Consider the following 21,125-nt stretch of genomic DNA (forward strand, 5'->3'; position numbering starts at 1 on the left):
GTCGCTCGACATCGCCTCTCTTGTAAGTTTGACTCTGTTATACGTCCGCGCTTTAGAGATGATGGAACACCAACAAGCCGAATGAGCTACACGGCAGAACGTGTTCATTACGACGCTTCCAGCCGGGGTCAGTGTATTCTCTGAACACATGATGCAGGCCGTGTGCCACGCATGACGAGACTGACGTCGCCTTACTCCCTGCGCCCATCACTCATGGATCCGGCTTCTTGTGGTCCATGATGACGGTGCTGGACGGAGCGGTCTGCGTACTCACGTCCCCAAGACTCACACTGCCAGAGTTGGCCGACATCGTCAACAAGAACAAGGTGACAGGACCTTCAATATTCTCTTACAGATTGTCGGCAAGCTTCTAGCGCCCACAACGTCCACACATTTTTTAGTTGGTTCATAAGGCCACTCTACTCTTTTCCGCTGTAAAGCCTATGCAGGCAGCGTTGAGGCGTGACGAGGATTCACAAATGTTATCTTAGGTAGCTTATTGTGAACAGGAACAAAGAGAAAATAGCTATAAGAAATGTCTAAGTCACTGTATCGCGTGCAATAATTGAAGACATGAAAGAACAGGGGTTGTCACGATAAGTGGAATTGTCTTCGTCCAGGCAACAACTTTCTTGTCTCCTTGAAGCAGCGCTAAAAGACGTAGACTTAGAAGGTACAAACACACAGGACCTTCTATGTCTACGCCTTTGGCGCTGCTTCAAGGATGCATTTGTACCAACTGGCCCACCTTTCTTTCTTGTTGCAACTTTTTTGCCCATTTGTCGAAACATTGGCTGTGGTGACACCCCTTGTTCAATAAGGCCAATGCCGGCGATTTTTCGAGGCCAATGGATCTCAATGAAATTCGCTGGGTACGTTCGTTTTCACGTTCCCGTTATTTATGCCAAATTACAAGCTGGAGACATCCGCAGATTCATTACAAATGAATTTTATTGATTGCCCCGACTCTCCCCACCTCGCTTCCCAGAATTATTGGCAACATTGTGTGCGTGACGTCATTTTTATTAAAGCGGAAATGACGGAACCGAGGGGCCACTAGAGCGTCTGCTATCCGCAAGGCAACAATCGCATGTGTTTGGCGAGCGCTTCGTTGGCTGGGCGTGTGAATTTCAGTTCCTTGTGGTAATGCGCGCCATGGGTGGCAAGTGGTGTTGCGTTGTGGGCTGCACACGATTCCCCGTTGGCAATCACGAAACACTCACACCTAACGATTACCCTGTCTCTTTATATTAGAGCTAGCAATGCCGGTTTACCGCCCGAAAAGTGCGGTAATACCGTACCGACTAAAGAACGCACATGCGTGAACATTACCGTACGGAAACACTTTCCGTAACATATACAGGGTACACCGGGCCTATCGGTATACGGTGAGCGTCGCGCCGTGCGAAGCAGCGTCGCCTAATCTAGTAACGTTGGTGCGAAAAGGTGGCACGTACTTGGTTTATATTAAATTCCTTCGGCCCTACCAATGCGACGTTGAACGCCGGTATTGCCAAACCTATGCACTCTTCCCACAGCAATATTAAGAAGCTTTAGTTATTCCGCAAACTACTCAGCGATAGCATTTTACCCAATCGCAGCCCCACAAACATGGGCCGCCTGGACAGGTGGCACCATCTGGGCGGTGGAATGCGCAACCAGGCAAGCAAAGAACGAAACAGGTGTGTCCACTTCATCGAAGAGGAATGGCGATGGGATATTAGCCTGCAAAGGCGTCGGAATCGCAGCTGTCGTTTTCCGACAGCTCCGAGGAGCTTGTGCACGTAGTACGGTCAGTCAGTCGCACACAAGATATGCTTCCGACGGAGTCACCTTTCCTCTGAGCGTCTGCTCTTCGTCGCTTTCGCAGCTTTCGTACTACGCGCTGGCGGGACCAGTATGCCTTGCGTGATTTCCGGTTTTTGCCGGCTTATATGTCACGCGAAGACAGCATGCTCGGTTAGGTTTCGGTGTTGCGCTTTTTATTGCGATAGCAATTATATGGACAGTCTCGGCTGAATTTTGCCGTCGCCGTCGCCGTCATGCACCGTATATGTATAAGTATGTATATATACATAAAAGCCCCAAAGAAAAATAATTCAGAAAAATGCTTCCGAAGCGCGGAATCGAACCAGGGACCGCTTGCTCCTCAGCGAGTGGCGCTATCCACTACGCCACGAAACGCAGATCCTCCACGTAGCTAACGGCGAGCGTTATAAACACACTCTTTACCGCTGGACGGACTCAGAGACGGCAGGCGATAATAAGCGTTTCTTCATTACCAGCGAGATGGCGCTAGGAGCCCGACGGGCGCATTTAAAAGTCGTCAGCGAGCTCGCTCGCTTCTTCTTATATTTGCGCATGGGAGAACCTTGCCCTTCCGCTGTCTGCTCGCGCGGTTTTCTCGTGGTGAGGGTAAGAGGAACGTTTCAAGCTTTCACCGTGATGTCCGCGCTCATGTTACGGCGCGTACGGATGCCACTCGAGCTCAGGGACGCCGCTAAACGAACAAACAGAAGATGAGCGCGAACTATCAAGTGTCACAGCTCGACACTTGAAGCACGCCAGTTTCCTTCGCTGCTTCGGCCGCCTTTGCAACAGGAGCGCTGTTCAAACTGAGAGTATCCATTGGCGAGCCTCACTTAGTATAGCATTAATTTCTTGCTATCGCATTCATTGCTTCGCCCTTGCGGCGATCTGTGACTTTTTTGATTTTAACACGAAAGTGTTTTATGCCGGGGTCTACCGAGACTTCAGTGACGTATTTCCGTCACGGAAATGACGTCGAAAAAATATACACGATCAGATGGCAAAGAAAAAAGTTCCGTCAACGGGCATTGAACCCACGACCGCTCTGTCCGCAACAACAGATGCCCGGCACGCTATCCACTGCGCCGCGGTCACGGACTGTAGGGGCTTTACAAACGCGCCTTTTATATCTACCACTCTCGCGGTCGGCAGGGTGGTGTTGCCCTCTGGCAGCGGTAAAGTAATTCGTCATTACTGTGGCCTCCGCGATTAGCACCTGCAACGCGTTACACGTCCGTCCCATTCGGCGCGTTTTGAATAAAAGTTCAAGTTTGTCAATGAATTAGTACACTGCGAGGTGGCGACCTTAACCCTACCGTCGTAAAAGCGTCGGCCTTGCTCATAGCATCACGCTAATCCAAACGAAGAATAGCTCTGCGACGCGCGCCTGTCTCACCTGGCTGTAACACCGCGTTCCCCGCTCACGCGCTCGCCGCGAGAAAAATCGCAGCCGGGCTACCGCGGCGGCACGACGCACTTTGCGTTTCCTTCTAGTCCGGCCGTGGTATTCAATCACATTTTACCATGCCACGGGAAGGCGACCAAGTTCTGCGTCCAGTGTGCGACGCTCTTCTGGCTATCACACCTCGTTCTCTGATACGCTTTCACCGTTAACTACTACAGCTACCACAAGGGTTTGTTTAATCATTTAGCATGGACGTTAGTCGTCGGGATGGAGATGTACCACCAATTATCAAAGTGGGTGCCTCCACGCTAGACGGTGCTATAGCTGCCAGACATCAGTATACATTGTGCAAACTCTCGTATATAATAGTACAGTAAACATTCAGTTACTTCTGTAAGGGAAGGGCACGCTTTACTTTCGTGTTATTCTGATTCCTATGATGGAGGGATCAACCATGTTTTTTTTTTTTAATTATTCTCCAATTTGCCGAGTATTTCTGTATCGCTTCTCGTGACATGAGCGTCGCAGGAACATAAAAGCACCATTACTTTGACATGGCCAAAAAAATGGCAGGAGTTGGCCTTTAAATATCTGAGCTAGGTACTATCGTGAGCACTATGACAGGAAACACGCGATTGCGTGGCGAATAAGCTCAAACGCCAATTAGACCCATACTCGGAAAGCGCTGTCAAAAATAAAGTGGAAAAGGTGACGCTTTTCCGTGAGCTGTTGTCTCTACCACCACGCGGCTGTTAAGATGCGCGAAATGTATCACACAAATAACAGCTTGATATTGTAGCGCCTGTTGTGTTCACGGGCAGCAAGGAGAAGTACCGTTTTCTTTAAATAATAGTTTGCTGTATCTTGATTCTATGCTACACGCACACACACATGCGAATGGAAAGGGAGTATTTTGCGAGAAGCTGCGTAAAGCACACTGCCGCGCTCTGCTTGGCATACCCGCCTTATACTCGCGAGCCGCCCATGATGCACAATCAGCTGCAGTTTTAACGCAAAAGCGTTAAACACCTCGTTTCGCAGAAATTCCAGCGTCGGTGTCTGCGTCGGTGGTTGTGAGCGAATAATTAGCGCTGTCCGTGAGCGAAAAGTCGAGATAGATGCAAAAAAATAAAATATTAACAAATGTTCAGCTCGAGTGAGAATCGAACCCAGGAGTTCTGCGTGGCAAGCAAGTGTCCTACCACAGAGCCGAGCCCATGCTCGAAGTTGCCTCGGAAAAAAACACTGTATATAGAGGTTATGCAGTGCTAGAAGTGTCATTATCACTGTAATATTGCGTGGCAGAACCGCAGAATCACACCAGGCGTCAAAACATGCGAACTGCGCAATGAGTGGTTGGTTTAAAGGCCCACCAATTACAAAACACGCAGGCATAATTAATCATCATTTTCAGCAACAGCATCAACAACGCGTGCAGATGCGCGCGTGTTGCCTTACGGACGCGTAGTGGGCCCCTCGCCAACTGACAAAAGGAGGAATTATGGCGTGGTGGGCACATGGCCATTGTCCTTGCATTAGGCGTTCTAGGATAGTCGGTAAGGGCCAATTTACGGGCGCACAGACGTTCCTCTCCTTGCGGCACGGTTTAGATGTCCAAGAAGAAGCGAAGCCAGGCTAGCGATTGAGAAGGCAACGCGAACGGTGCCAGATTACGCTATCGCGTTCTACCCTTGAAAGCGAAGCTCAAGCGTCCTCCAAGTTTGTTTGTTTTTTTTTAACAGGAATACTGACGGGGGCGTGCCCACATTTAGCGGGACCGCGGCGTCCTTCCTACTTTCCGCCGGCGACCGCCACGAATGGCCCTGCGTTGCGTTTGAGGCTATTTGCCACGCGCTCGCGTGCTCCCACTAACTTTTCACATTAGTACATGCGGGCTTTGACTCAAAAGGTATCTGGAAATATGTTGGATAATTCATATGACGGGGTCAGAAAGCAGAAAAGCTTGACAGAATGAGTGCCGGAGACAACGCTACAAGACAGGAAGAAACGAACGAAGACAGACTATTGCGCTGTTCTTTCGTTTCGTCCCGTCTTATAGCACTGATTCCGGCATACACAGTAATCATGAACCAACCACCCCAAATGTTTACCCTTTAACCGGATAATTTTAGTTATGTACGCGTACTATCACATTTGTTGTTGTAATGAACTTCACCTGTGTCCTAATTTCCACACGAGTAAGCGCTTGTGTTCGTCTTGTACTACTTCTTACTTGTCCCCATTTGTTGCCGCGCTATGCAAGCCAGTTTATCGAAGTTATCTAGTTTAGTGGACAACTTGTGATCGTTATTACATTCGCCAAATGAGTCCGCATTTGTCTCCGACTTCTGAAGGTGTCCTGGGGCTGTGTAGCCCTCTTTTAAGGTAGGACATTAGACAAATATTCAGAAAAGGCCTAAAGGGACACTAAAAAGACAAGAAAGTAGTTTTTATCAGCGTATTAATTTATTATTTTGAAATAACTAAAGCCCCTATTTTGGCTCGAGAAGCTCAAAAAAAAAAAATACACGTGGCCACGCCGTAACTATTGCCGGCGTCTGTTAAGGTGTACATAATTCTGTATTAGTGAAATAGAGTTGTATTATATTCTAAGATTGCCAGATACCTACCATGGCTAGTTTCAGCAAATTTTATTGGGTCAATGCAGCCAAAATACAGAAAAAGTGAACTTCCACTTGTAAAAGTCACGCCCACATTTAAGAACTGAAGTTGCGCGGGACCTTCAGAAATCAAACTATAACTGTAACTTTCTCTACTAATTATGAACCTGTGACAAGCAAATTAGCTTAAGTGGCAGTTTCGCCGCAAGGGCAAATCGGTGAATGCGATAGCAACAAATTCAAAGTTTTACGAACTGAGGTTACCAGCTCACTCCTTTAACATATAAGAGTGGGAATAAGTAAAAAAAAAAGAACGATGGCATAAGAAAACGCGATCGCTGCAGCGAGCGAAGCGATCTTCATGCCCTCTGTCACTTCAACGCAGACCGAGCCGTGAGAACAGAGCACGCGCAGAAGTAACGAGTCGTCTGCTAATCCCTATCAAGGTAGGGCGCGCGCGACCGCGCCAGGCCAATCAAGGTACAGAGTTTCTGTCGAAGCGGCGCAGCCTCCTTCAAAGACCCCAACCTCCATGGACGTTGCGCGTGACGAAAGATGGATGGCGTGTTTCCTCTCCCCTTGAGCTGCGGTCATTGGCTACCCTCGCACACTCTCACATGCACATAGAACATATGATACCCCGTGTGATCTTATCGACTTAGATTTTACACGCGCTCTCAGAGCGATGGCGACGGCAGAATGCTCCACTAGTGTCCCTATAATTGTTGTCGCAATAATGGAGTTTTTAAAGAAGAATTTGTAAGTTCAAGCTCACTTGGTGTTTCACCTAGGGTTCCTTCAAAGCCAAACCACACATCCCCATGTTGGAGCGTGCAAAACCAAAGCGCAGTTTCGAGCGTGGCGATCTGTTGGACGCACGCGAAGCTACGCGCCTGTAGAATGCCCTAGTGCTCGTCTGCCCGTGTGGCCGTGCCTTGTACCGAAGCGAGACTTTTTCAGCATCCTCTCGATCGATGCATATAGTAAACAAACCAAGGTAGCACGTTTTGAAAATCTGCGAATAGGTGAATACGAAGCGTTACCCATCATCGTAGACGCGCGCAAGGGGGGGGGGGGGGTGCACGATGGCGGCCTCCCCATCTAGTCATGTATACAGGGGGGGCCAACTCAGCCCCATACTATTACTCAGTCTCGGAGCTGTTCTGTAATTCTTTAATAAACAGACTTATGGCGGCACAGGTTTTTTACTATAATAGCAGCCGAGAGCTCCTAATGTTGCCTTTCAAGAACTGATAACTTCCAAACTTCACTCCCGGAAAGCCCGGAACCAACGGCTGGCTTTTGTAAGAAGCACGTCATCGCTCCGTTTCCATTTTTGCATACATTGTAAACCTTCTCTTATTTCGGACTCGACCAGCGGGAATGGCGGAGGTCAACCCTGCGCTCGCCTATGTCTATTAAACCTGCCTAAAAGTAAGCGGGCGCTCATCGCACCTCTTGTAGGGTTGCTAACCTCGATTTACAGCGTAGCGCGGCCGACACGAAGATGCTATTTGGCGCGCGTCCGCCAACATGCGCGTACCCTGAACGTTTTGCTACCCTTTTCTCTTCTGAATTTTTTTTTATTGACTTAGTTCAGTTGCCTGCAAATGCTGTTCGCCAGTCTATAATGCAATTTTGTTCTTGGCCTTCTGTCGCGCAGGTGACCGCCGCCTTTTTCTTCTCCTCTTTCCTGCACATGTTGTGCGAAGGGATGCTTCGCACCGGTCTGCAGCTCCCCACCATCCGACGATTGGGCGTAGGAGGTGGAAACCTGACCCAGACCACGTACGACTCGGCCTTCAAGGCATTTGGCAATCTCCAGTGCCTAGTAAACATGTACGGCATGACCGAGAGTGGCGGCCTTGTCTTGTCGCCAACTAAGAGCCACGCCAAGGGCATAGACCTCGGATATCCCGCCTGCATGACCGAGGTCAAAGTAAGTTTGGTCCAGATGGCGATCACCCAAAGGTGATTGGCGTAATCAAAGGATTCATTAAATGGGATGCCGCAAATAAATAAATCCTTTACGCTTTAAACACACTTAAGTTTGATGCATCTTTCGTATATTTAAGCTATGATCTACTCTCTTGGAAATGTTGAATAATTGCTTACGGCAGGCTTTCTTGGCAACTTGTATTCATTTTTCTTAGGAATGGCAAAGGTGCGCCCTTGCATCAAATTTATTGATTTTGGGAGCAGTTCCTTACATTGGGACTATGCTTTTCTGCAAGGGCACAGGCTATTCATCAGCGCTTACAGCCTTCGCGTACCAACTGCACGTTTTTTTCCCGCCCGAGAAACAGATGTCATCTTGACGAGTGTAGAGCAACGGAATCCAGGGTTCGACGGAAACCCGTGTGGTTGGGTAAATTCCTGGCGGGAAATAACGAACGCTGAAAAATCCTTCAAGAAATAAAGTAGTACAGGGCAATTAAACACCCTGCTAATCCATTTCCGTAAGTATCACTATATCGCGACATGGTATGTGATCGAATTGTATGTGAAGAATGTCGCTGCAACATGTAGAAAGAGCGTTCCCAGCATTTCGCACAGAATTTGGCGTTTTTGGATACTCCGCTTTCTGAAGCTTGCGCAGATAATTATAGATACAGTGGAATGTGCAATGACACATTGTGCCTGCCGAACATGAACTTATCCACATCTTTATTTTGTATGACTGCTGACCACACTCGGATATACCGCAGTTGATTTGTACCTTGAAGTAGATCAGGGAGGAGCTTTGCACCAGTCCTCACTTTCTTGAATGTGTACTCATACAAAATGCATTAAACGTTACAGCCGGTTATCCCGGAGCACACACAGGCTAGAAGAGTTCTTCAAAATGGAAAGGTGTAGAAACACGAATGCCTCTGACTTCTCAATACCAACATGGCCAGCTTACTGCAGTTACTAAAAAGCGCATTATTATGTCTTGCGGGAGGTTTGCAGCGATAATTACCATCCCACTTTTTGTCTCCCTGGCCACACAGCTTATATGAAGAGGTGGCCTTCACGTTCCTCCCAATGCTGAATTTTAAGAAAGCCACAAAGCTTCATTTTGATCACGCTGTATGCGCTACAGCAATAAAAATGTATACATGAAAAGTAACGTGGGACGTAATCGTTCTCTCTAGAGTATTTTAGAAACAATTTTTGAGGCTGCATTTACAATTGCAGTCGGGTACTTTTTACAGTGAAGTAATTGTAATTGTAAGTGGCCAAATTTGTTAAATAGCGTCTACACGTCTAAATCAATATGAATAACAATACTGCGCGAGAGAATGTGAACTGCTGGCCTCCTTGTAGTGCTGTCCTTAATATGTACATTTGTGTTTTAATTTTATGACTGTAGATACGTTCTTTGAGGGTTGCAGAGCATTTTCATGTAATTGTACTTGGCGCTTCTACAGGTAGTGGACCTCCTGTCCCGTAAGAAGCTCGGTCCCAACGAGACGGGAGAAATATGCTTCCGCATTCCCACTGTTATGCGTAGCTACTACAAACGGCCCAAAGAGACCGCCGAGTTCTTCGAAGGCGACGGGTGGTGCAAGTCCGGTGAGTAGGCCCTCCCTGATCTATTCTGGCGGCAGTAGACATTAGCAGCAACATTTATTTCAAGATGATGGCTCTCTGCGGAAGCCATTTTTTCAATGAGAAACTCCATGCACAAATACTAGACCACATAACCTCTTTAAATTAAACAAAACTGACTGAACAAAAGTTCACGATGCGTCCTGATCGAGCTCAACTGATACGGGAATGCTGCTTTGGCGGGCACCGTGCTCTCGGCCTCAAGCTCACGAACATAACACCACATCGACTACGTTAACGAAGTGCGTATTAGTTCAAACGAGTGATGAAAAAAAGCGATGCTGATAGTACAAAAGCGCTGAGCCAGGAAGTAGTGAAACACGTACCAGCAGAAGCACCTCGTTCATACACAGGGTGCCCCAGGTAACTATAGCCAGAGCTTAAAAATGTGCCGATGCATTTTATCAGCACTCGGCCCAATGCATGTAGTAAGTCACACTATTTTTATTGCAATAATATGGACAGTCTCGGCTGGTTTTCGTCCGTCCCCGTCGCCGCCGTCATGCACCGTATATATATATATATATATATATATATATATATATATATATATATATATATATATATATATAAACGCCCCGAAGAAAATTAATTCAGAAAAATGCTTCCTAAGCGCGGAATCGAACGAAGGACCTGTCGCTCGGCAGCGCGTAGCGCTAGCCACTACGCCACGGAACGCAGATCGTCCACGTAGCTACCGGCGAGCGTTATATACACACCCTTTACCGCTGGCCGGACTCAGAGACGGCAGGCGCCTATAAGCGTTTCTTCATTACCAGCGAGATGGCGCGAGGAGCTCGCTGGGCGTAGTCACTAGAAAAATTTCAGAGTATCGCATCTTTTTGTTAGCGCGCGCCGCCGCCGACGCGATTGGCTTACTCGCATCACGTGACCTCTCGCCGCCATATCCCTTCCAAGCGCTTTGGGTTGAGGCGCGTTGAATGCAGATCGCGGCCGGACATTTAGCAGTACCACGGTCCCTAGAAGTACTTCGTCGCTTTTTTAAACGCGTCATGGAGATGCCAGAGAGTAGCTCACCAGTAACCGAACGTTACTGGTGACCTACTCTGGGAATTTCGTATATTTTTGCATTCCGTGTGGGAAACATTAACGTCAAAGAGCGTCGTTGTACGTGGCTGCATAGTTGGCCGCGGAATGAATTCGCCCCCCTCGAAGAACACTCCTTTCTGCAGTGAACTACACAAACTTTGCTGGAAAAGCTCTCATGCAACAGGATACTTCACCTTTTCGGTTCGCTATGTTCAGCGACATTGAAAACTACATACTACCTACCTTTCTATTTGCTCGGCTGTTTATATCTCGATATGTTGAACAGATTGTGCATGCAGTTCGAGTTATCAGCGTGTCACGCACGAGAGCGAAATCGAAGACGTCGCATGATCATTTGCCACTGCGCAAAACTGAAGCGTGAAACTCTGTTGATAAACTTTGTATAAGGCAATGTTATTAAGCGTATTTTATTTTTTTCAAAAACAAAATATTGCTAATGCTGCATGGCGCCGAGCGTACCCTTACAATACTGTTTAGTGGGTGAGAAATGGTCACAGCAAACAAAAAAAAGAAGAAATCGGCTTATCCTCCCACGCATTGAGGGAATCAATTTCATGCGAGCCCTAGATCTATATACCAATTTTTCGGCATGTGCTATTTCTGATCAAAATAACATAATGCACTGCGTCGAGGAAGTTTTAACAAGAGTGCATTACGAAAAAAAAATTTGAAATTAAAAGCAGTGCAGAAACCGAACCCCAGCTGTTTACGAGCTGGCAACGCAAAAAAAAAAAAAAAAACTGTCGGAACACAGCAAAATATTTTCAAATGCACTGCAACGTTCGGAATATTAAGGAGACAGAAATTAGGAAATGAAACAACTGAGTAGTGACGTCAATCATTTTTGATGGCCTATTTTCCACGTATCTTTAGGAAATGACAACGTATTCGCAAACTAAGATGCACCTTACCTAACGCACGCCGATTCGCCCGTGCTTTCGGCTGCTGGCGTTCCGAACCGAGACAAATACTTCCCGCACAACTTCCACTTACCGTACACACACCACTTCTATTACAGATAACACCCAGCTGAACAGCAAGCATGGTGCGCAAGTAAGGTATGCGTCAGCGATCAGTCGAAGGACGCAATGCTGGATGTTTTCGATGTTCGATAATCTTCTCGAATGCGCTATGAAGTGAACCTGAACACCGACGGCAAAGCTAGCGCAAACAGTCAGTATTCACCAAATGTCGAAGTAAATGGCATCTCGCACGGTCATTACGCTAATGCAACTATACAGCTCCGGACCTTGCGAACACATCCGGCCGTGAAACGAAAAGAGACCGTTGAAGCCACGAAGAGAGTTCGCGAGCACATGGCAACATTCTCCGTACGTTTCATTAGCTACACCGCTTACTGCGCAGCCGATTCATGACTGTCGATGACTCTAAATCACTTCTGATATCCTTTTGAAGAAACACACACACACACATATTGCAGTTACGCCGAGCGTAACACGGCATCGAGGCGAAAAGATCGGTCACTTCTCAACACACACTACCAACGCACCGGACCGTCCGGAAGGGAAATGGCCGCCGCCGCCCAATGTTGCCCGCGTGCAGCCTACCTTTGCGGTACTCTGAAATTTTCCAGTGACTCTAGCTGGGCGAGGAGCACGCCGATGCTCTTTGCCCTACAGGCGTGGTCGCCTTCGTGCGCTTATCTCAAGGAAAGAAGGGGGGCGGGCGCGGGGTAGAGCGGGGAGTTGTGTCTTGTGCTTTCCCCACGATGTCCGCGCTGAAGTCATAGAGCATATAGAAGAGCGTACGACCGTGTCTTCGCTCGCTGCAGCGGCTGCGTTTGCGAAAGGAGCGCGCTGTTCAAACAGAAATAAGTAACAACTGCGACGTTTAGTTCGCGCTCGTCCTGTGTATACCTGTTCGTTCGTTTCGTGCGTCCTGCTTTATGTTTCAGCAGTGCGCTTCAAGTATCGAGCTGTGACGCATGATAGCTCGCGCTCGTCTTGTGTGCGTTCTTTTCGTGCGTCCTTTGGGCTCGAGCGACGCGCTGACAATTTCGAGCTGCTTTCCGTTGTTCTCGTTACATTCCAATTTGTTGCTATCGCATTCATTGCTTCGCCGTTGCGGCGAAACTGTGACTTTTTTGTGTGCTGTTTAACTGAATAATTAGAAAAGATTAAATAATTAACATCTCAAGCAACTAAGCCAAGCAAAAAATTCCAAAGAGGAAGTTATACATCACTTGCAGAACACCTGATTAGATAGTTCCGAAGCTCTAAGTATTCGTGTTTTACCGCTAGCCAGAGGTGCCCACAAAATATTAAAAAAATGCCACGTGTCATGCCCGCTCGCAAGCCTATGCGTGCCGTGATTGCAGTGCTCCCTAACATTCCGAGTTTCGTAGCATTTGTCCGTGTGTGCTGCCTTAAAGGGCGACAAGGCTGCGAGGATGGTGGTGGCTGTGCGATGGCGCACCTGTTGTTCGGCCGCACGAACTATAACCACTGCGTCTGCTTATCGCTATCGTGAACTGCAACGAGGGAAGTATATACCATTTGTACGCGGAAGGTTAGCGAGTACTGCAGTCACGGGGCGCAAGAGGGTGCACTGACGGCTGCACTGAAGTATTTCCGTCACGGATATGACGTTGTAAAATATACACTAATAGATGGCAAAAGAAAAAAACCAGAAGAAAAAATTACACATCATCTCCCCCTACGGGCAACCATGGTGGGATGCAAAAGCATAGCGAGGGGTGCGCATCGAGTTTCCGTTTCTCTTATGTGACTTATGAGAAGGTGGTTGTCGAAGCGTTTGAATTACCGCTTGCCGACGTTGACGTTTACGTTCGGCTTCCCGAGCCTTCCTCTGCTCCGCGGCGGTAGGGCTTCCACTGCAACTAGCGCCGACGTTGACGTTGTTCATGGCGTTTCGCACACCGTTGCACAGAGAGAGAATGACGGAAGCACAGCAAACGCGCGCTTTTGCAGCCTTGCACTTCGAGATTCGCTTGCCGGCGCCAACTCTCCCCCTCTCCTCGCGCTCACGTGAGGAGAGGGGGAGAGTTGGCACATGCGCAGTATGGGTGCGGACGCCGCAGAACGGACACTGACCCGAGCATAAGACGCTTTCGCATCTAAAAGTTCCGTTGCTGCTAGTCGATCCTACGACCCCTCGCTCAGTAGCGCGAGATCACTCGGCCACAGACCGTACGCTCTTTACCTTACTAGCGGCGAGCTATTTATATACACTATTTACCGTTGGAGGTACTCGGAGCTCGATGGCTTCAGGGTGGTCTTGCTATGACTAGCGACACGGCGCGAAGGGCGCAGAGGGCGCGGAGGGCGCGCTTTAAAGGTCCTCGCTCCGCACGTTGCGATGCGACCGCGCCTCTACAGGGGGTGTCTTTCGTGCGCGCGCGCTTATCTCGTGATGGGGGCGGTTTGTACGTCTTGTGCTTACACCGCAAGTTTCCGTTGGCGTTACAGAGAGCACGAAGTCACTGCGCTCGCTGCGGCGGCCGCGTTTCCGAAAGGAGCGTGCTGCTCACACACAAAGAAGTAACAATTCTGACAGGTGTTAGTTCGCGCTCGTCCTGTGTAGTTTTCAAACTTCCTTTCTACTTTAGAGCGCGCTGCAAGTTTCGAGCTGCTTGACGTTCTGCGCGGACATTACAATTTTTTGCTACAGCATTCATTCCTTCACCCTTGAGGCGACACAATGCACAATAAACGCTCAAAGAGACGTTTCAATAAACGCCCTGTAAAGAGACGTTTCACTTTCGTGTTATAGCGATTCCTATGAAAGGGGTATCAGTCATGCTGTTTTTTTTGTATTTCGCGGGCATCATCAGTAAGCGTAAAAACACTAACAGTTTATTAAATCAAGGTAAGAAAACAACTTTTATCGGGATTTCATGAGGACCAGAAACTCTGAAACATGGAAAAAGTTTAAATCATTCCGAAATCGCTTCAATGCTATGCTATAGAAAGTAAAGGAAGAATACTTTTCCAAGCATTTCTCTGTCTCGGCAGACACTGAGCTGCTGTGGAAACGACTAAACACCATAATGCATCCCATGACTTACCGTGCGATTTCGAGACTGTGTGTAAACGCTGTGATGAATGTCGGTTCAGATCTATCAAATGCACTTAGTGACCACTTCGTTGCGGTAGGCCAGTCAGTGCACACAACCTAAATCCATGTCCCATTCATGGCACCAGTGCATCCCATTCCAGTGTGGTGCTCTTCCCCACAACGGAGAGTGAAGTTGTCGATATATTTAGGAGCTTAAGAACTTTAAGATCACTGGATGCTAATGACATGCAAATTCGCCCTATAAAACACATCATCGACATTATTGCACCTATGCGGACGCCACTGTAGAATTTAGTGCTTGAAAGCAGCTGTTTTCCAGAAAAAAATGCAAACGGCAAGGGTAATTGCCATTCACGAAAGGGCGATACAAATAATTTGGGGAATTTGAGACAAATTTCTATACTCCCAGTCTTATCGAAAGGCCTGGAAAAGATTATGCACGCACGACGTTTTCGCTTTTTGTAAAAACACTCTGTTATTTCATTGGCCCAGTGCGGTTTCTTGAAAGGGAAATCCACAGAACAAGCACTACTTGCTCAAAAAATGTATAATAGATGCCTTTGAAGACAAAAATATAGTACTAGGTGTATACATCGACTTCTCAAAAGCTTTTGATTGTGTGCAACATTATCTACTACTGTATAAGCTGGAACATTATGGTGTGCGTGGGAGGTCCAATGACCTTCTGCGTTCACACCTTCATCATAGAAGACTATTTCTCACGAATGACGATTTCAATTTCAAGGCTGCTCTCGGACATCCATACTTCCCATTGGGCCCGCCAAGCAAGCTCACATTGTAACGAGAGTTCATTACTCGTCGCCCTGACGTCAACGCGACAAAACTTTTGACCACTCACGAGCCACTGACACACATCTCGCATCTTGCCGCTGCCTGTGACGAGCGTCAGCTGTAAGGGCGACCGCATGCTTTGCGGCGAAATGGCAACAATATGAAATGCAGGGCGCGTTCGGAGGGCAAAATTCAAAAATTATTTTCTTCCTTAAAACAAAAAATGATTTGATTAGACTTTCGATAGAAGACTTCATCGTTAAGTAATGCAGATCTGCATTACTTAACGATGAAATCTTCTATCAAACGCCGCATGACGAGGATTTTTACTTGTTACGCATCAGTATGAAAAATACGGCCAAACATGCGACAAATCGCATATTTTCTGTAATTTCACAATTTTTTCGGGAATATTTGAAGTCTATTTTACCCCTAAACATTTTTGTATTGAAATACACTTTCCTGAAAATCGTACTATTATTAAGATTGGTTAGGGAGAGTTCCAGATAGCTCAGAAAAAAATCACGAACATTGAAGATTTTGTAGTTTTTGAAGATACGTAGCTGGTAGTGAAACATAAAAATTTTGGGATTAATGAATAGGACAACTAAACAGAACCTCTCCGATAGCGCAAGCGCGGTTTAGAAGCTCAACACACAAAAATAGATTTTACACACATTATTTAATTAGGCACAGTTTAACAAATACAAACGAACTTCTAGGGGGCGCCATGATTGCCAAATTTTTTTCGAGCAAAAATGTTTTGCGACAATACTCCATGTGGCACAGGAAAAAGGTACAAATTTTATCATCAAAATATGTGATGTGCGAGCGCCCCGTCTGGGACACTTGGCATGGAATGACCCACATATATACTTTCTTCACATTTATATCCCAATTATTACAAGTCACATCTCCTGTACATTCCTTGGCATTATTGTCTGTTAGTTCTCATTAATATTGTGTATAACAAAGAAAAAGGAGCCCTTAAAAGGCATCTTCTTTTCTTCATTCATAGCAAGTGTCTCATTCTGGCAGACTTGATGCCTTCAGGTAGTATGCGAGGGATTATTGGTCAGCTGCCAGCTCGTAAAAAGATCACGTGCTACGTGACGCCAGAAAGGCAGAAAAAGAGTGTTCCACACTCGCCGCCATGGCTGCGATCGGCGCTGACAAACGCTCCTAGGTTTAATACACATATATACCCTATAAGGTGGACGGGGGAATGTCTGCCGCCGTAGCTCAGTAGAAGAGCATCGGACGCGTTATTCGAAGGTCGCTGGTTCGGTCCCTGCCGGTGGCAAGTTATCTTTTCGTCCACTTTACTTGCTTCACATTTATATCGCAATTATTACAAGTAACATCTCCTATACATTCCTTGGCATTATTGTCTGTTAGTTCTCAATAATATTGTGTATAACAAAGAAAAACGAGCCCTTAAAAGCCGTCTTCTTTCCTTCATTGTATATATATATATATATATATATATATATATATATATATATATATATATATATATATATATATATATATATATATATATATATATATATATATATATATTGTAATGAAGAAGAGAACAGAGACAGCACCCTTGCTGCGGGCCGGCTGGCCGGCTTCACTACATTCGGCCACGCTCGCAGCGTGGCCGAATGTAGTGAAGAAGAGCGACGCTCGGGCACGGGCGCATGCTAGGCTAGAGAAGCATAGGAAGACGAAGTAGAATAAGACCAGCCGGCCCGAAGTAGAATAAGACCAGCCGGCCCGCAGCAAGGGTGCTGTCTCTGTTCTCTTCTTCATTACAATGACGCAGTCGTCGGAAACGAAGCCTTAAGGCAGAAGACGCCTGTGTTCGTCCGTCTTCGCCAGTCAAGGAACGCCTTCTGTGCTTCCTAGGACATGGAAACCGCATACCTGCCGCCGCAGGAAGGACAATTCGGGGACGGCGTCCAAGCCTCCCCGGCACCCACTAACCTGCCGGTGCTACAAGCACCGTCCGGGGAAGGCGTCCAGGCCTCCTCGGCGACTCGACGGTACTATACCGGCGCTCCCATTCATAGCGTCGACCACGTTTCCTTGATTCACGACATCGCCGCGCTGATTGCTGCGACGACTACATATTCCGCGGCCGCCGCCACTGGTTCTCCGGGCGGTTCACCCGACGATGCAGCGGAGATCATCCGCACCGCTGCGAGCCTGTCGCAGCGACTTGCCTGAATGACGTCACCTCATTCCGGGTTCTCGACCACCACCGTGAGTGCCGCGGCCCCCGTAATCTCCGCGGACACCACCCCTGGCTCTTCAAGCTCCTCGCTTGACCACCTCACTGACGTCATGCGGGCGACATCCCTGTTAGCTAAGGAGCTAGACCATTTTGCCGCGAGAACTTCCGGGTCCTCGCAAGGCACATTACCATCAATGCCTCCATAGGAACTACCGGTGTTCCGGGGTTTTCAAGGTGACGTCTATGTGTGGGTGGCTACCATCAATGCGCTCGGCTGTCGCCATGCCTGGCCGGAAAATCAGAAATGGCTGGTGGCCATCGACCGCCTTCGCGACGCCGCCAAGGCATGGCATGCCTACGAAGGCGTCAGGCAGCGGTCTTGGCCTGAATGGTGCGCCAAGCTGATAAGCCTTTTTCGCCCGCTATCACATGCCTGCGACCCCGTAACTACCGACCCACTGTCTGCCGCGGATGGGAGCTGTGAGACGTACAAGCTCGACGGTGCAGCTCGGGCCCCCACTACCATGCCCTCCCTCCGTAACCGAGACCGTCAAAAACACTGTACGGATGGTGTACCTGTGCCATACAGCCCCTTCACAGCAAGCTTCGCGCAAGGCCCGGCGGCAGATGCAGACACCGACAAAGGCGACAAAGGCGACAAGGTCGAGAACTCAATCGTCTCGTCGCGACCCACCTCACTACGTTCCTTACCCGAGTCCAGGGCCACCTCCAAGCCACAAAAATCGATTATGGGGGTCCCAAGCTCATCATCACTTGGGCACGTGTAGGCGCCGGTTTATTTTGCGACGACGCCAGTTCTACCTCAGCGAACAAAAAACGAAGGAAAGGCCCCCCTCCCATGTTGATCCACCATTGAGAGGACTGCGCTGGCGCTCCTGGTCCAACGCAGACGGAGAAGCGGCCCCCTGTCTCGCCTTCACTAAGGCACATGCAGGTGCCACCTTCTGTCGTGTCTGAGACGCTACCGGTGAAGGAACTCGAAGAGCGTATAACAACCATCACCGCTCACGCGACCAATCAAGCTGGCGTAATAACAGACCTGCCAATACAGCCCAAGTTTACCGGTGGTTTGTATGCTGACCTCCGCTTTCCTGAACCGGGTAGCCCTGCGACATTCGACATACCGGCAGACATAAACTCGGCCTCACAGCTAAAGCCTGCCGAGGATCTCACAGTTGCTGAGGTCATCTTTCCTAATTCTGTGATTTCGCAGCCGGCCACCATACAGTATCAAGGACCTCCTACAATGCGTTCAGAACTGCGACAAGACAGTCGTCGCAGGCACTTTCGACCCTCTCTGAAGGGTCGCAGGCACCTTCGGCCCTCTATGAAGGTTCAGTGCAGCCCGCCAGCGCTACATTCTGTAGAAGACAACGCCAGGTCGCAGCGTGGCAGAGACCTGCAGCCACAACGAGACAGCCAATGTCGCCCACCAGTGTTCGGCAGCCCAGCAAGGCAGGTCGGGGCGGCCACCCAGACACAGCCAATCCCGCCCGCCGGAGACGTTTTCCCTTACGGTGCGACGACCGTCACGACATAGCCAATGGCGTCCACCAGAACCATCAGCGCCTGACTTCCAGAGCAAGTCACAGCGAAGCCGTGACCGGCCTCTGCGGGGCAGCCAATTCCGCCCGCCAGAGGCATCAGTATACTACGGATGGTAGCCCAGGACCTCTGAATGTTTCCACCTGCGAGGAGAGGACCACCGCCATAAAGGGGCGATTTTTGGCAGGACTCCATGCTCGCAGCGTGGCCGAATGTAGTGAAGAAGAGCGACGCTCGGGCACGGGCGCATGCTAGGCTAGAGAAGCATAGGAAGACGAAGTAGAATAAGACCAGCCGGCCCGAAGTAGAATAAGACCAGCCGGCCCGCAGCAAGGGTGCTGTCTCTGTTCTCTTCTTCATTACAATGACGCAGTCGTCGGAAACGAAGCCTTAAGGCAGAAGACGCCTGTGTTCGTCCGTCTTCGCCAGTCAAGGAACGGCCGAACGGTCTTATTCTACTTCGGCTTCCTCTGCTTCTCTAGCCTAGCATGCGCCCGTGCCATATATATATATATATATATATATATATATATATATATATATATATATATATATATATATATATATATATATATAGAAAGAGAGAGTCTGTCTTTTGTTCCCGTAAAATCAATAGGAAAAAATTTGCAGTGGCTTAGCTCGGCTATGCCAGGATATACGTAGCGTTAGCAAAGGTTCAGCTGATTATTCTTAGCTTTCCAGATTGTCTAGGATTATTAGCCTTCTTCTGTTCATTCTTCGTACGCTGAACCGCTAATTGCCGGGCAACTACTTCGGGATCCGATCAGATAAGCCTCCCGCCTCTTCTGCGCCGTTGAGCCGCATTTGCGCTCTCCCTCTCCATGGCGTTACCCACCTGCAAACGCCAGTCAGAGGCGCTATCACGCGGCTCCAGCGCTGTGTCAGACTGCGACTGCACAGCGAAGGCGAATAGCTGCCCGCGCGCTGGCGCCAGTGTGTCTTAGAGCACTGCACGGGCCGGAATTCTCGGCCCGGGCCCGGCCCGAGCCCGGAACTCGTTGAAGTTTACCCGCCCGTACCCGGCCCGGTGACTCAAAAGCAAGACCCGGGCCCGGCCCGAACCCGAGCAAAAATTTCACATACCCGGCCCGGCCCGGCCCGATCGCAGATCGGGCCCGACAGGGGCCCGAGCCAATAATCTAGGTGGTGCCGCCCGCAGATGGAGTCAAAAGCAAGGCGTTTTAAGTAGCAAATATCTACGCTTTGTTGGCGCATGCTACGCTTACAGGATAATTCCTTGTAGAAAACGGCGTCCGCCAAGGTTTATCAGTGGCTACGGTGCTTAGCTGCTGGCACGAAGGTGGCGGGTTCGATCCCAGCCGCGATGGTCGCATTTCGGTGGAGGCGAAATGGTAGAGGCCCGTGTGCTGCGCGATATCAGTGCACGTTAAAGAACACTGGAAGGTCAAAATTTCCGGAGCCCTCCACTATACCGTCTCTCATAACCATATCGTGGTCTTGGGACGCAAAACCCCAGACATTATTATTATTGTACAAAATGGCCTCACTGTGGTAACAGTTGACCGGACATGCTGGGTACGATAAACGATTACTTCCGCAGCGGTATACTGTGCATATTTTTTCTACAAGTACAATTTGAATCACCAAGAGAGTTTGGTAGCAGATATTGTAGCACAAAAAGTTATTTTCATCATGAGTTCAGTTTCAGCAGGGAGCGCGAACGGAACAGAGGAGACAAAGAACAGAACTCTCTGATCACTTTGTTTTTATTGCGCTCTCCATTGAAGTTTGAAGTATGCTCTACCACCAAACCCAATGGTGCACCCTTCTGGGTATGTAGCGCCTGTCTTCAGCATAGTAGCACTTTGCCACGGCCAAATAAATAAACAAGGAAAGCTAAATTTATTACTTTTGTTATAAGTATGCTAACCAAGATAAAACTTATAACGAACTCCGTGCACCACGTGTGCTTTTCGAAATACGTATAAACAGCCCAAAGGAC

At 48.5% G+C, this 21,125-nt stretch overlaps 1 protein-coding gene across 2 annotated transcripts in view; it reads left to right on the forward strand.

The window, feature by feature from the left end:
- Positions 1 to 21,125, forward strand: part of LOC119383910 (uncharacterized) — a 114,604-nt gene that overhangs the window by 64,927 nt on the left and 28,552 nt on the right. For both annotated transcript variants that reach the window (XM_037652184.2, XM_037652183.2), the window contains exons 5-7: positions 158 to 326; positions 7,499 to 7,774; positions 9,249 to 9,393. In XM_037652184.2, the coding sequence (XP_037508112.1) occupies positions 158 to 326; positions 7,499 to 7,774; positions 9,249 to 9,393 (590 nt within the window). The remainder of the gene's footprint in view (positions 1 to 157; positions 327 to 7,498; positions 7,775 to 9,248; positions 9,394 to 21,125) is intronic.

This window comes from Rhipicephalus sanguineus, chromosome 2 (genome assembly GCF_013339695.2).
Source record: "Rhipicephalus sanguineus isolate Rsan-2018 chromosome 2, BIME_Rsan_1.4, whole genome shotgun sequence".
NCBI classification, from domain to species: domain Eukaryota; kingdom Metazoa; phylum Arthropoda; class Arachnida; order Ixodida; family Ixodidae; genus Rhipicephalus; species Rhipicephalus sanguineus.